The sequence below is a fragment of the Mercenaria mercenaria genome, chromosome 14, assembly GCF_021730395.1.
Source record: "Mercenaria mercenaria strain notata chromosome 14, MADL_Memer_1, whole genome shotgun sequence".
NCBI lineage: Eukaryota > Metazoa > Mollusca > Bivalvia > Venerida > Veneridae > Mercenaria > Mercenaria mercenaria.
The window spans coordinates 69,020,350-69,037,060 of NC_069374.1; the positions used below are offsets into that span (position 1 = coordinate 69,020,350).

General features: G+C 34.4%; 1 protein-coding gene across 1 annotated transcript in view; it reads right to left on the reverse strand.

Annotated features, from left to right (window-relative positions):
• LOC128548567 (uncharacterized) overlaps nucleotides 1-16,711 on the reverse strand; it is a 41,833-nt gene that overhangs the window by 6,263 nt on the left and 18,859 nt on the right. The window contains exons 2-3 of the mRNA XM_053523820.1: nucleotides 14,951-15,677; nucleotides 14,569-14,727 (exon numbers count right to left, since the gene is read on the reverse strand). Coding sequence (XP_053379795.1) covers nucleotides 14,569-14,727; nucleotides 14,951-15,523 — 732 coding nt within the window. The 5' untranslated portion in view covers nucleotides 15,524-15,677. The remainder of the gene's footprint in view (nucleotides 1-14,568; nucleotides 14,728-14,950; nucleotides 15,678-16,711) is intronic.

The following is a 16,711-nucleotide window of genomic DNA, read 5'->3' on the forward strand; positions in this document are numbered from 1 at the left end:
CTAATTGGGATGTTACAATGCAACTGAACAGAACAGAACAGAACAGAACAAAACTGACGCACAAAACTGACGCACAGAAGATATAGCCTTTCAAACGGCTATTGTGGGACTACTGACTTCATGGTTGATTGATTTTTAAAAATTTATCACGTGAAGATCTTCAAGTGTAATTTTGGTACGAAGAAACAATTCAAATTTGAAAAATTATTTTTTTATTTCCAAACATACCAGATATACATCTGAATAGTTTCTTTTGCTGTTCAGTATATATTTTCCGTTTTACTTCGTTTTAATGACTTCAACTATGACTGACTACAGAAAGATCAAATTCAAATTTTTATAACTAACGACGCAATATAATATGCTTTTATCGTGACGCGGCCAATATGTGTTTTCATTGTCCAAAAAAGTATTCCAACGAACATGAACATTTCTAAATAAAAATACAAATGAACTGGAAGAATTAATTTTAACAGTTAATCAATCAATCATTCATTAGTAAAGAAGAACTGTCAAAAATATAATTTGACAATAATACATTAAGCATTTGCCGTTCGTAATAAATGTATTTAATTGAAAAAAATATGCCTAAATCAATCAACTCTATGTTCAAAACACAACCAAAGGTCCTTTTGAGGGGTAATCATATTTGACACATTGATAAAAATTGTCATATGATTGGATTGCACAAGTTGACACGTGTTGTCAATGTTTATCTCTAATCAGCGTGATTGTATTTTGTCAATTGCATTATGTATGGTGGTGACACGTGATACCAATGTACTAACAAATAAACAAGCTTCCTTTCTGTTGTACACGGGTAAAATAATATATATGTTCTGTTCTGCATGTTTCAGCCTTTTTTAGATAATAGAATAAACAAATTGTATTTAAATATCAACATTAACTATGCGTGGTTATAGTGCAATAAAAACAAGAGATCACAGAGTGATCTTGGCGCCCACCAGTGAGCCAATTTCAAGACTAGCACAAGGCCAAAATCAAGGTCAAATTTCATTTCGGTACACAACACTGTGCATGTGGTCCATGCATGCGGTCCTAATTTGCTTGAGAAATGTGAAAGTAGGTCACTAGATTAATTTCAAGGTCAAAGTTCACTTCCGTACACAAAACTATGAATGTGCTTCATATTTGGAGGCAAAGATTGAGAAATGTGAAAGTAGGTCACTTGGTCAAAGTCAAGGTCAAATTCCATTTTGGAACACAAAAATATGCACGTGGTCCAAATTTGAAGACTGTAGCTTCAGAAATGTGAAAGTAGACCATTAGGTCAATGTCAAGGTCAAAGTTCATTTTGGTACACAAAATTATGCATGTGGTACAAATTTGAAGGCTGTAGCTACAGAAATGTGAAAATAGGTCACTAGGTCAAGATCAAGGTCAACTCATGTCAAGGTTCATCTTGCCACTCAAAACTATACATGTGATCTAATTTTGAATGTTGTAGGTTATGGACAAGAAGATTTTACAAGTTTTTTCCCTATATAAGTCTATATGAACCATGTGACCCCACGGGCGGGGTCATATTTGACCCGAGGGGGATAATTTGAACAAACTTGGTAGAGAACCACTAGATGATGCTACATTAGAAATATCAAAGCCCTAGGCTTTGTGGTTTGGACAAGAAGAATTTCAAAGTTTTTCCCTATATAAGTCTTTATAAACCATGTGACCCCCAGGGCGGGCCCATATTTGACCCTAGGGAAATAATTAGAATAATCTTAATAGAGGACCACTAGATGAAGTCACATACAAATTATCAAAGCCCTAGGCCCTGTGGTTTTGGACAAGAAGTTTTTCAAAGTTTTTCCCTACATAAGTCTATATAAACCATGTGACCCCCGGGGCAAGGCCATATATGACCCCAGGGAAATAATTTGAGGACTTCTAGATAATGCTACATACCAAATATCAAAGCCCTAGGCCCTGCGGTTTTGAACAAGAATATTTTCAAAGTTTTTCCCTTTATAAATCTATGTAGATCATAAAAATAAACAAAGGGCCATAACTCACTCAAAAATTGTTGAATCAGTCTGATTTTCAGGAGGACACAACTAGGGCACCAATACATCATTCTGACAAAGTTTGGAAATGCGATAACGAGAAATTGTTAACGGACGGATGGACGGACGACGGACTACGGACGCAGAGTGATTTGAATAGCCCACCATCTGATGATGGTGGGCTAATTTACTGACTTACGAATCATACATTTCGAGTATCTTTTGAAATTCGGTATAGTGTTAATATATTTCGGGAAGGAACTTCCGGAAGTATTTCGACCCCCATAGAATAATGACCCCCCGGTCATTATTATATAGAAAAAGTGACCCCCCAGTCATAGTATTATGACCTGTCACAGTATTATGACCTCCAGATCATAGTACTATGACTCCCCCACGTGAAGTTAACTGAACCTCACGAAGAATATTGACTCCCATAAAAAAAACGACCCCCGGTCATTTGGTCAAATTTAGTGATAACTCATGTATCTAAGGCCTAATTGCTGCATTTTATGCCCCCACTTGGGGAAGGGGGCATATAGTTTGCCCTTGTCCGTCCGTCCGTCCTTCCGTTTGACCATTAGCCCCAGATACCATCACTTGACACAGAAATCAGAGCATTCCGCAACAGGAAAAGGGGTTCTATTTCTAGACGCTGTATCTTGGTGTATACATTTTTTTCAGGAAAATAACAATTCACAATACGTTTACAAAACACACCAGTGTCAATAATCCCTGCAAACTTCGGTATGAAGTAATTCTTCAGAAGAAAACTGCACAAGAAACTGATAGCATAGAATTTAGTATTAATAGAAGTTGCAATACTTAGCAGTGGCAGTAAAGTACGGTAGCGGCAACAATAGAAAGTAGTAGTAGTAGTAGTAGTAGTAGTAGTAGTGGCAGTGGTAGTGGCAGTTGCAGTAGCAGCAGCAGCAGCAGCAGCAGCAGAGGAATAAGTGACAGCAACAACAGCAGCAGGAGAAGAAGAGGTAGATGTACAAGACGTATTAGTGGAAGCAGGTATAGTAGTATCAGTAGTAGCAGTTGTAGTAGTAGTAGTAGAAGTAGTAGTAGTAGCAGTAGAAGAAGAAGAAGTACGTGTAGTAATAGCAATAGAAGTAGCGGCACCAGTAGTAGTAGTACAATCAAAATGTTAACTATTGGCAATGGAGGGTATTAGAGGTGTAGATCTAGTAAAATTTTCCGTTAGGTTTGGTGGGGATCACTTTTTAATAGATATTATCGTCGAAAGTCTTTTTAGGAGCCGGTGTTTTACACGGAAAGAGTAACTTTTTTTAAATAGAATAATGTCCGGGAATCGATATTGTATGAGAGTTCGAATGTAGTAATTTCGGCAGTGAGTATTTTACATGGAAGGAGTCACTTTTTCTATAGAATAATAACCGGGGTCGTTATTCTATAAGACTCGAAGGGAGTCATCTTTAGGGAGTCAGTATTTTACTTGGAGGGGTCAGTTTTTCTATAGAATAATGACCGGGGGTCATTATTCTATAGAGTTTTCAAAGGGAGTCAGTTTTTTATAAGGGGAGTCAATATTTTACAGGAAAGGAGTCACATTTTCTATAGAATAATGACCGGGGAGTCGTTATTCTATGGGGGTCGAAATACTTCATTACACCGGCATTCAGTATTTCATAGTTAGCGTGGTTATAGTTCAATAAAAATAACATTTCGCGTAATTATACAGCTAAATCATTTGCTCATGCATAGTCGCATTAAATTTTTGTTTGTTTGTTTGTTTGTTTTTGTTGGGTTTTTTAGTGTGTATAATTTGAACACGGGCACGTGCAATTTCAATTCCTTTATTCGTAATATGTAACCTCTCTCCTTAGCTTTCTCTGTAGAAATATGTTGTATTACGTGCTCTCGCGCAATATTTATATTTATATATATGCACTGTAATGATTGTTTTCTTCAGCCTCGAATATCATTTATAATTGTGTTATTACCTCATGTTGTCATGTTTATTTGCATGATCTGAGTGAAATAAAGAAATTGAAATTGAATTAGATATGTCAAGTTCATATATTTTATTCTGTACTACACGTTTTAACTTTACAAAAACAGAACATAAAGAATCTTCAATTTCGGGGTGTTAATACTCATTCTGGGTAATTTGTACTATACCAAAGACACGCGGTCTCCTGTGACAAACTGCAGTCGGCAATACAAAGACTGCTTTGTGAGACAGAGTTGTCAACACCTCTTGATTATAAGATAGCAATTATCATCGTGCGTCAGTATTTAAATGATATTTGAACTTATTAAGTCGGTATTTCATTTATATATATATATATATATATATATTTTAGTTGAAAACAAAAAAGAATCATTTATATAGACTTCAAACCAAGAAGTCGGTTTTTGAGATGGCAGTGGCTAGAGAACCGGATTCGGTTCCCTAGAGAGCGAACTTATTCGTCAAGAACCGGTTCTCTAGCCAAAGTACTGTGCATAGGCTAGGGAACCGGAATTTTGTTTCTATGCATAAAGCTGCCGAAATTCACTTTGTTTCTTTTGGTAAGTATCATGCATGTTATAATCTTAATTTATTTTACCATATCAGCAATACTCTTACATTTGTCTGCGTTTACTCTGTCTCAAAAAGTGTACTCGCCGCATATTGTCCGCCATATTGAAATGACATAAACTAGCACGAATTAATGCGGAAATCGGAGCAAGCCGAAATAAACTTGAAATTTAAACTTAAAAGGTACAATACAATAAATAATTAAAACAAATTAAGTAATTTCTGTTAATAAGTATTGATCACATGCATTTTTTTTTTTCAATTTGCTAATCACTTGCAAACTTTAATCAAATAAAAAATTGGTGCACGTGTAATGCCGAGGTATTACAAACAAGTATTCAAAGTGATCAAAGAAATCGCTGGAAAATGGCAATTAAATTATTTTGTACACCCGTATTAAACATCTAATGACGCATATACAAAACAATACAATTTTGCCTTTAAATAATTTAAACATAGTACATTTTTAAAGCAAATAACATTTAAAAACGGCTAAGTACATGAAGTAGTTTTCATGCAACAACAACAACAACAATCACTTTTATTTAAGTCAGGTCACATAATGTAACAGCATGACTGAATAAAGTAAGTAAAGTGTGGGTTTTTTCTTAGCAATAGTACAATTAGATAGTTTTCTGTAATGAACATGAAGACAGTTATTTTGTCACTAACAAAGCATAGTGTTCATGTATACAGATAGATGGAATTATTTTGCAAATAAATACAGCCTAATTTTAAAATTACAGATAATTACAAATGTCAAAAAAAGTTAAGTTCGTGTTATTTGAAAGAGAAATGTAAAAGAAAAATATAGTGGACGCAACTTGACCCCGATGGTTGACCTTTGTATTATAATACATAATGAGGCACAACCTAAATGTATTATTGAAAAGGAGTGTACGTAAAACACGAGCTGCATGAGAAAGTGGAAATATAAAATTGTGTAATTATGAATTAGTGTATTGGAAAGTTTTAACTGATCAAATTGAGTATACATACTTCGATACTGCAGTGCATACATATTGTTCCATATAAATATACATGGCTACCCTAATCACCCTTTATTTCCTCAATGAAATAATCGATATGAATAATCAGCTGAAGGCCAACCATCGCGGTCAAGTTGCGACTACTATAACAGTGTCAGTTCCTCAATAAAATACAGTACAGGTACATAGCAATATTGAATACACATGCGCAGACAGAATTTAATGGACCATGCAAAATACGGCCAGTTATTGTGAGAACAAAATCTACTACCGTACTACGATAGTACTTTTGCACGAAAATCTCGCTTACTGCGGAGATTATGAATGACATTCTCGGTAGTGATTGAAATAGAACAGAAAGTGTGTCAAGTGTTTTGTGAGCGTAACTTCAAAACAATATAGTAAAACTATAGCAAAACAAATGTATTTATTCTAGGTTTAAAGAAATCGAGATTTTACTGAATTGAAAAATTATTGAAGTGTTTGTTACCCGATTATTTCGTGCCAATTTCAGTTGGTACATAGCTGAGTTGAATAGTCATTCGAGGTTGTCTGCATTGCTTAACACAACACACACTACTTACATGTATACAAACTGGATTATAATGGCATGTGAACAAACGTCCACATGGGAATTCGGCGGCAAATATAAGTGCATTGGAGTCGAAAGCACTTTAATTGATTCCGGTCAAAGGGTTTAACCAGCTTCAGTAAACATTCTTAATAAATTGAATGACAGCAAATGCTCGTCAGCATTTACATTTCAGCTAAATGTTTGTGAAAAATTGTATTTTCAGAGTGGGACCTACTCAAAGTTGTAACAAAGACTGTGGTAAACTTGTCGATATTGCTGATGAAAGCAGTAGACAAGAACTCAGTATGATAAAGTCATGGGTGAGAAATAATCTACGGCGAGTCAAGTGTCGGACACCATCTAAACAGAGAGTGAGGAGACATAGGCTGACCGACTACAAATGTATCCATATGGTCCAGAGAGAGGCTTAGCGTTAAGTAAAAGATGAGTATTGTTTTTACGATTTATGTAACTTAGGTTTAAGATGCGATTAGACTAAGCAGCCCGACGTCAATGGAGAGCGGCGTATGCTTATGGTTCAGATTTATAGTTGTATTATGCCAATACGATGGGCAAGAGTGAGATTTATTGTTCTATAGTTATTTTGTTAAATGTTTACGCAATTGCACTATCCATATTTATAGGATTATGATTTTGCAAGTATATAGTTATATGACGCCGAGCCGAGGGCAAGGACAAACGCCAATGGCCGAGATTTAAAGTTGTATTACGTCAAGCCGATGGGAAAGGGCGAGATTCATGGTCCTATAGTTATTTTGTTAATTTTATCACAATTGCACTATCCATATCTATAATATTATGATTTTGCAAATATATAGTTGTATGACGCCAAGACGATGACAAGGGAAACCGCCAATGGGCGAGATTTATTGTTGTATTACGTCAAGCTGATGGGGAAGGGTTAGATTTATGGTTCAATAGTTATTTCGTCAATTTTTCGAAATTGCACTATCCATATATATAATATCATGATTAAGCAAATATATAGTTGTATGACGGTAAGCCGAGGACAAGGACAAGCGCTAATGGGCGAGATGTATAAGTGTATTACGTGAAGCTGATGGGCAAGGGCGAGACTTATGGTTCTATAGTTATTTTGTCAATTTTGTCGCAGTTGCACTATCCATATTTATAAGATTATGATTTAGCAAATATATAGTTGTATTACGCCAAGCCGAGGGTAAGGGTAAGTGCTGATGGGCGAGATTTATTGTTGTATTACGTCAAGCCGATGGGCAAGGGTGAGATTCATGGTTCTATAGTTATTTTGTCATTTTTTATCGCAATTGCACTATCCATATTTATATAGATTATGATTTAGCAAGTATACAGTTTTATTACGCCAAGCCGAGGGAAAGGGCAAACGCCAATGGGCGATATTTATTGTTCTATTACGCCAAGCCGATGGGCAAGGGTGAGATTTATATCCGCGCAGTCTGGTCAGGATCCATGCTGTTCGCTTTTAAAGCCTATTGCAATTAGAGAAACTGTTAGCGAACAGCATGGATCCTGACCAAACTGCGCGGATGCGCAGGCTGGTCTGGATCCATGCTGGTCGCAAACCCACTATGTTGGTTTTCTCATGGCGCGGCCCAATTATGAAATAAAAACTTGAAGGTCATGCTTGGCTTGCCGGATGACATATTTGAACAAGTATCATTGTAAAATGTGAAAACATCACTTAAAAACAAACATTATTTTAACTATTAGCAGTTAAATATGTTAGTCCAAACCAAAAGGATTAAGTCATCCAAACCGGTGTACACCTGTTATCCAAACCGTTACATTCATGTTTTCACGACACTATACGTTTTGTGTCCTTTTGAATTTTAGGTACTTTGTACATATCACAGTTTATGCATACTCCTTCTAGAGATTATCATAAAGTATATTTACACCAATTTAGTCCAAATAGTCTGATTAAATAGATAATAAAATGAAATTTTGGAACATCTGACGCGATTTTGAACAATTTCCATGAGTTAACAAGATATTTTTTACGCTAAATACGATTCCGATCTCCATGTCAGTCCCGTGATTACTTACTTGGACATTACAAGGGTTACTGAACAGAGTTTGGTAACGAAACGTAGCAAGACGTAGTAAATATCTTTAACAACTTACATGATGTTCCATAGTGTTTTGCTTTGAGCGGCCATATTGGACAAATCCAAACACACGGCTACCGTTGAAGTTGCCATACAGTGTAATTCCTATACGGAAAACTTACTTATATGAATATACTTTCACAGTCAGTGTGCTGCGAGGCGGCTACTCAACCCTAACTCCGCCATTGGAGTGGGGGGAGTAGAAAGACACCGAGTCTCAAGACAGCTACCATCTTTTGGTGACCTGACAACCCCCACCCCAGAATTTATTGTCGAAAAATATTATCCTCAGTGAAGATAATGTAGTCCATAGAAGTTCAATTGCTAGCCAAAAGCATGCACATTCATTAAATGTATGTCCTCCGAACATATCATTTCGTTAAACTTACGAGTACATATAAATTCATTTGAATGGTCTGGATCCATGCTGGTCGCAAACCCACTATGTTGGTTTTCTCATGGCACGGCTCATATTATTTTAAATGTATATGCTTATAAAATAGGGATGTATAATTCAAAGAAATACACTCCTATGTTGATCAATATGAATGCTAATTTTTCTAGTGTATTTAGTGAAACTGATGTTACTGCTAACAATCTTGAATCCAGTCTAATTTCAAGAATTTTTGAAATGAGTATACACATATCCTTGCTGATGACCAGAAAAAATGTGTTAAAACTGAGCAAGTGATTAATGCATGCTGAAGTTTGTTTCAATTCGCAACACATTGGCACAAACCTCACAAGTAATAATTATTTGCTTTAGCACTTGCCCAAAATGAACATCATTGTGGAAGGCATAGCTCCATGATCTGCCGAAAATACGTTAATCGATAGGTTATGACAATTCAAAGTCGACGCCCAGATGTTTGTTTCTTTCTTTCTTCTACGTTACATATACGTTATAGTATGTGTATATATTTTGAGTATTGTTTAGTAATGTATACATCCATGCATACACTGCAGTAGGCTTCCGTGTTTTTTCCTGTTGGATATGTTACCCTTTTTATAATTTCTTTTCTCAAACGTAGCAATGAAAACACCGTTGGGAGAAAAATGGCCACGTAAAGCAATGGTCAGCACTATTCGTCTTTGTAGGAAATGCAAACGCACAGGCCTAATGCTACGTAAGATAAGCCGCACGTGCAATAATACATAAAATTGTTAATTATTCATGATAGTATGTTAATTAGTAGAGCCCCATTAAAAGCTTTGTTTCCTGTCAGAGCTCATTAAACGGAAATGTTTCACTTGCTTGTTTACTATACTGACTTCTGCTCTAATTTCACGACTGGTTATATACATTTTGATGAAAAAGCTCAAATATCAAGTTTGAATAGGGGGTAATAAAGATCGACTATTCAAATGCCATGTCACTAAAGAAAGCTAACTGAATGAACCAGGGACATAAACAAGTACCAAACGGCAAAGCATTTTCGTAAGACGTGTGTTTTAGTCATAGAAATTTCCCCACGTCTGATGCTAAATAAGATACCTGCTTACATACATGAACTTGACCATAACTTGCTAAGTCAAGTAAAAATAGCGACATGATTTCTTTGAAAGAACAAACGAATCTTGATGCCGGAGCACTGCATGTCAGATAATCAGAGTGAACAAGTGTTTGTAGTTTCATTTCATTCTTAAACGTGATACATGTATATGAGGTACCTACTTACATACCAAAGCTACAACAGTATTTGTTAGCTCAAGGAAGCGGCATAACTCTGCAATGAAGTTTAAGATTTGAAGATCCTAACTTTGCATGTTAGATCATCACAGATAATTCATTCTAACTATTGATTATCAAGATACCTGTGTACGTACAAATAAGGTACAAAACTCAATTTAATGAATCGGGAAAGGGTCATAACTTTGTAAAACAGCAAACTAGAATTATGGAACATGTGATCATTGCATTGAACCATTTAGTTTCAATAAAGTCCCACTAGTCATTACTAATATAACATCTAACAAATAGTTAACAAAGAGTATGCGAAAGTCGATGAACGGATGCGTGCAACAGCCCTTCGTATTTTCCAAATAGTCCAGGTAAATCAATGTGTGGAATAGTGAATATAACTTTAGTGTACAGGGGTTTCTTTTAAGTTGGTAGGTGAAAGTGTTTTTGTTGATTTTGGGCATATTTTCTAAGCATTTACTAATTCCTCTTCTAAACAAGCAATTGACAAATGTGATGATCAAATGAATATTTATTTTAAAAGAATTTAAATCAAATCACCCCCAATACGGTAGATGGAACCTAGGGTTTCAAAAAACAAATGACTTGAATATCTTACCGGTCTGATACTCAAACGTATTTACGCTGCTTTTTTAAAACTCGTTTTAACCTACCTATCAGGATATCTAGTGATTCATTTTGAAAATGTTCTTGGAAATAAATTCGTTATTATACGTAAAACATTTTTATGCACAGGTAACAAAAAATAAATACAGTAGGTACAGTGTTAATTTGGGATCGTTTATACAGAGTTTTTTCCTTTTGGTTTAGATATTTTGTTTTATGACCTTCAGTTTTTTTCTTTCTCTAGATTTTATGCAATCTATACAAAAGTTTACCTCTGATATCTCAGAAATAAATGAAGGAGATAGATGTGGTTGTTTCTGGTTTTATCAACTTTGATACCGATTTTTCGTGCAGGAATTTGAATTAAGGTACTGTCCAAACCGGTGCATATACTAAATCCAAACCGTTAACTGTTTTTCAATTACTTGTATCCAAACCGTTACACAGTTGATACATGCGATGGACTTACGATAGTATTTCTTCGCAAAAATACCATATTTTCGGTTAAGAGACGTATGGCAAGATATGTGAAAATGTTTTTTCTTTCTTCTTAACTGATTTATGTGATGATACAATCACAAGAGGTTTGATAACATCATTTAAAAGTTTCGTTTTCGCTTCTTGATTCCCATAATCTGCACGTTTTATCACTTAGTAATAACACTGGAATGATCTTATCTTTTTATATCGAATAACTTGAAACTTAGAATGAAAACTGAAAACGTAAGAAATCTTTATGTAGAAATGTGTGTTAAATCGTAAAAAATATCATAACTTACGTGATGTTTTTGACATTTTTTACTTTGGAGAAGCCATATTGGACAGATCCAAACACACGGCTACCGGTGTAGTTACCATACAGTGAATTAAAGAAAACTGATATTTTATATGATTGAAGTTCAGTTGAACAGGATATTATTATAAAGAAGGTTTTTGCAGTTCATTTGTATGTGCAGTTTTCGCTCAGTTTAAAAAAATAGTGTTAAATACATGCATGATGTGTTGTGTAAAAGCTAGAAATTTGTTAATAATGTGGATACATGACAATGCAGATAACAAATCCTAAAATGCATTTATGTATTTGTTCTCCTTTCTTCTCTCGATTTACTTTGATTATGGGATAAACAGTTTATTTACGTTTGAGCGTAGCTAATTAGGAAATAAAAAGGGACTTTATTTCATGGGAATATTTTATGAAAGGAAAATGCTAATTCTTTGAAGATAATATTCTTAATTTGGATTATGAAAGCAATTCCCTGAATTTCAAAGTATTCGGCATCCTGTAGTAATAACTTGGTATTCAGCGTTTTCTTTGGATGCAAAAAAAATTGGCATACAATAAGATAGTGAAACGCATCGCCAACTTCATTCAGACTGCACAAATTACATTTGCGTGCTTCATATGGGAGGTTTGAGTAACGCCACCGTCCGATTTTACAGAAAACCTATGATTTCCCGTCCTAAAATGAAAAAGTGAGTAACGGAGTTTGTCTGGCAGTATACTTAAATATGATTCAAATTTAGTTTCACTTTTAAATAGTCTGTAGTTAATACCGTTTTAAAGAATTTGCAAGTTGCCCGTGCCATTTCTGAATAAACTGGTCAATAAGTGTTCTCTTAACATTTTTTTTCAGTATGAGTCAAGTTTATTGTTCTCTAGTACGTCCAAATATAATTATATGTTTTACCAGTTTGATTTAAAATATTTTGATACAATTCAACCATTTGTAGTTAGTAGTAGAACTGAGCATATTTTCATAACATATTCGTGAAATTTTATCGGAACTACCTGTCAGTAGTTTGCACAAGTAGCCAATCATTCTTGTTTTGACAATAATTTCAAGTGGATACCGACCCAACTCCCCGTACAACATATAGAGTGGCGTGCTCTTTTTACTTTCTGTATTTTTTCTAAGAAAATCATTATGTATTGTTTCGATCAAATCCAGGTTTTCAAAACCCAAAATTTCGCAGTTATATGTGAGGATTGGTAAAACTGTTTGGTCAAAAAGCTTCAACTGAATGTCTAGTGGCAAATCCAAGTCATAAATTCTAGTGTAAAGCATGTGCATGGCTTTATTTGCCTGACTTGCAATCAATTTTCGAGCATTTAGAAAACTGCCAGATGATGAAAACAAAGTACCAAGGTGTTTATACTCTTTAACCGTTTCTACAAGTTTACCGTTGATAAAGAATTTATATTTTTCTGGTAACAATTATTTTTGTTTTATTCATGTTTATGGTCATTTTCCACTGGTCACAATTATCGTTAAAGTCATTAAGTAGACTTTGAAATGTATCTTGATTTTCACTAATTATTAGTGTCATCTGCGAATAACAAAACAAGCCATTTTAAATAAGTTATTCTAATATCATCAATTTTCTCAATATCAATACCTTGGTTGTTTGCAGCTAAGTACTCTTTTAAATTATTAAGATAGATAGAAAATAAGATAGGAGAAAGATTTTCCCCTTGTCTGACCCCACCGAAGCTTTTGAAAAATAGAGAAATGTTGTTATTGACAGATACACAGGACTTAATATCTTGGTACATATTGTAGATAATCTGAAAAATTAAATTACCATTAATGTCTTTAGTAGTTTTCGCCAGAGACCTATCCGCCATATGTTATCAAAGGGCAACTGAAAAATCAAAAAAGAGCAGAACAACCTGCTCTTTTGTGCTTTAACTTTGTCAATTAAAAATTTTAAAGTAAAAACATGATCAGCTGTTGAATATTTTGACCTAAAGCCAGCCTGAGTTTCGTTTAGGATACTATTACTTAACAAAAAGTTATTAATTCGTTCATTGAGTATAGAAGTAAAGAGTTTACCTAAACAGCTAAGTAAAGTTATTGGCCTATAATTTACTGGATCCCGGGGTGACCCTTTCTTCTTATATATTGGAATATTAGTCCCAATTAACCAACAATTTGGTAAAATACCTGACTCAAAGATCTTATTATAAAAAGTCACAATAGATAAGGATAACTCTTTAGAACTTTTAATGTATTCATTATATATATAATCTTGAGGGGACGCGGCTTTCGAATTCATTCGTACTAGTTTACATCATTCTAATATGGCGGACACGGTATGCGGCGAGTACACATTTGGAGACACAGTAAACGCAGATAAATCCAAGGGCATGGTAAAAATAATCAAGATAATAATATGCAGATACTTACCAAAAGAAACAAGGTAAATTATGCACAGAAATAAAATTCCGGTTCCCTAGCCTATGCACGGTACTTTGGCTAGAGAACCGGTTCCGGACGAATAAGTTCGCTGTCTAGGGAACCGATTCCGGTTCTCTAGGCACTGCCTTTTAAAATATAAAAAATAATTTGATTTCCGAAGAATCTAAGAGTATTTATTGCAACTTTTCATTGCAAACGAGATTAATTTGCAACAACTTTCGCTTTAAAAACGTACTTCATTAATTTACATCCCGGTTGCAATGACTGGTAATTTATTTGATTAAGACGGACAATTAGTTACAATTATCTAAAATTTAAAAATTAATGTACTAAAATGATTTAGAATAAAAAAATCAATGCTTCGGCTTCGAACTTTTCAAAGAATATGCCGATTTGGAATCGGTCTTTTAGCCAATAAAGTCCTGTATTTTTTCCGTATTTGGACGGTTCAATACGATAAAGCCCGAAACGTGTAGAAATGTTCCGAATGTAAATCGGTGAAGTAGGCGCTTGATGTACAAAGTTTGATATATATTTGCACTCATGCCAAGCTGGTGTTAGAAATACAATATTCAGTGAATCATTTTTAATTTAAACATTTTATTTTCCATGTGTCCTAATCTGATAATACGGATGCTTAATATTTTCATAACTGTTTTCAATTGCTTTATTTTTCAAATAGTTACACTGCTATACGTTTGCTTGTATTTGAGGTATACCCTCGTGTATTAAACGCGATATATTTAACAAAACAAAGACAAAATCAAGTAAAAGCTCTTCAGCATTTACCAACCTCTTTTAATTTCTTTCTAGCATTATTTGCAGCTGCATCAGCAGTCAAATATCCAGGATCAGAAAGTAAAGTCTGTAAGTCAGTGAAGTACTGGTTTAAGTCTGTATCTTCCACTTCCAAAGTTTGGGAATGTCGAACAGCTCTGCCGATATCTCTACCCTAAATAACATTAAATATACTGGTGATATTGTATTTTGAAATGAATTTAACGTATCAACACAATTTACACGCTGCTTTAATTCTTTTGAACATTGATACCGCGCATCATTGATTAGACATAAAACATCAGCGTGCACAATTATGACAAATAGAAATCGAATACTCGGTGAACATAAAAATATCTGCTTCAAATTCGGTTTCAATAACATGATGAAGACATTACCTTCTCAAAAATGTTGTTTTTGATACCAAGGTTATCATTGATCTTTGACTGAAAGCGTTTGCAGTTGATGATTACACTGTTGATGCCATTAAAGTCTGTTCCTGCAGCACTTGTCGCATCCTTGTACCCATCTGGTGGCATGAAACATTTAGCCACTTCCCAAGAATTGCTGCACCACTGAGTAGCATCAGTGTTTTTGTAAGACGGTCCGAAGAATCGGTGAGCATGTTGGATTTCGTTTTTGAAGCTATGACATATCTTATTCGGGCAACCATTAGGGAGATACTGTGTTGCAGTATTTCTATGAAAACGACATCTTCCGCGTCCTGAGTTACAGATTCTGTGTGTTGGACAAACAACAACGTTTTCTGTACAGCAGCTGAAACATGTGGAACCAACAGGTAGTCCGTTATTGTTGCAAATGTCAGTCAAACATTTTTGCTGGAACTCTTTTATTTCATCATCAACGAAAGGTTCAATACCCTCTTTAGTAAAAAGAACAGTTAATCCAGCCTTAACCCAATTGGTGTATTTGGATTCGGACAGTTTAGCGCTATATGAAGCGGAAGCCATATCAAATAACAGACAAGTTTCACAAATAAACAGTGCTATGGTAATTATAAAATCATCTCATTTTAACAAGTTTATTTCCGCAAGTAGTTTATTACGTTTGTCATGGCAATATCTCACTAATCTTCATTTCCATTCTTGCAAAAAGCTCAAATGCCTGAAAAAAAGACAAAAGGAGTATTATACTCGTGCTCCTCACTTGATAAACTAATAACGACTGTTTCCTTTTGTACATGTTCCAAGACCAGGAGGAACTTGAAATTGAAACATAGATAAAACAATGGATGTTTTGAAATTGAAACATGTATAAAACAATGGATGTTAAATTCAATTGCATTTGAAGCTCATCCACGTATCAATAGGCCGTTTAGGTTTCAGAATAGTTTTAAACAGCTGAACAATACAACCTAATGTGAATTAAACACAAATATACAATTTTGGCAATTTCTAGTGTCGTGTGATTTTTAAATGCCTAGATCCACTACTATATAAGTTCAACATTTCATTTGAGTCTCATCTTTGTGCACATTTATATTATACATACATACATATAAGATCTATATTAACATTGTACCAAAACGCCAAATTATAAAGATTTGCAAGAGACTATAATGTACATTTGTTAAAAAAATCCCACATTTTATAATAGGTTAAAACACATATTATCTTACATTTTACAATTAATCTAAAATATCTATTTGCTATTAAAATTATAGTATTGCAATAAAACTTAAATGTTTTACAATATTCGCAGTAAGACCATAAAACATTTGTCACGCATATGGGTAGAGAAGTGTCACCCACGCTAATCCAATATAGAACCCCCGTCTCATCTGCTGCTTATCAGCGATTATGTAATAGTCGCTAATTGATGGGCAAGTTTGCACAACAAGGGTTCCTATTGGACCATGAAGATTTGTGGAGTAGGAATTAATTTTCCTTTATTGAATGTAGAATAATAATAATAATAATATAGTTATAATAATAAAACACAGATATAGTGAAAACTAAAAACATGTCTTTGTACTGATACATGAAAAAGGTCATATACCGGCGAACGTGATCATTGTATTTAATAAATATATACTTGTGTGTTTTTCAATTTAAATAGTAAGTTGCATATAACACGGAAATGCACGCACAGGTAAATTAATCACATTATCATCACAATTAAAATCACCATTAATTTTT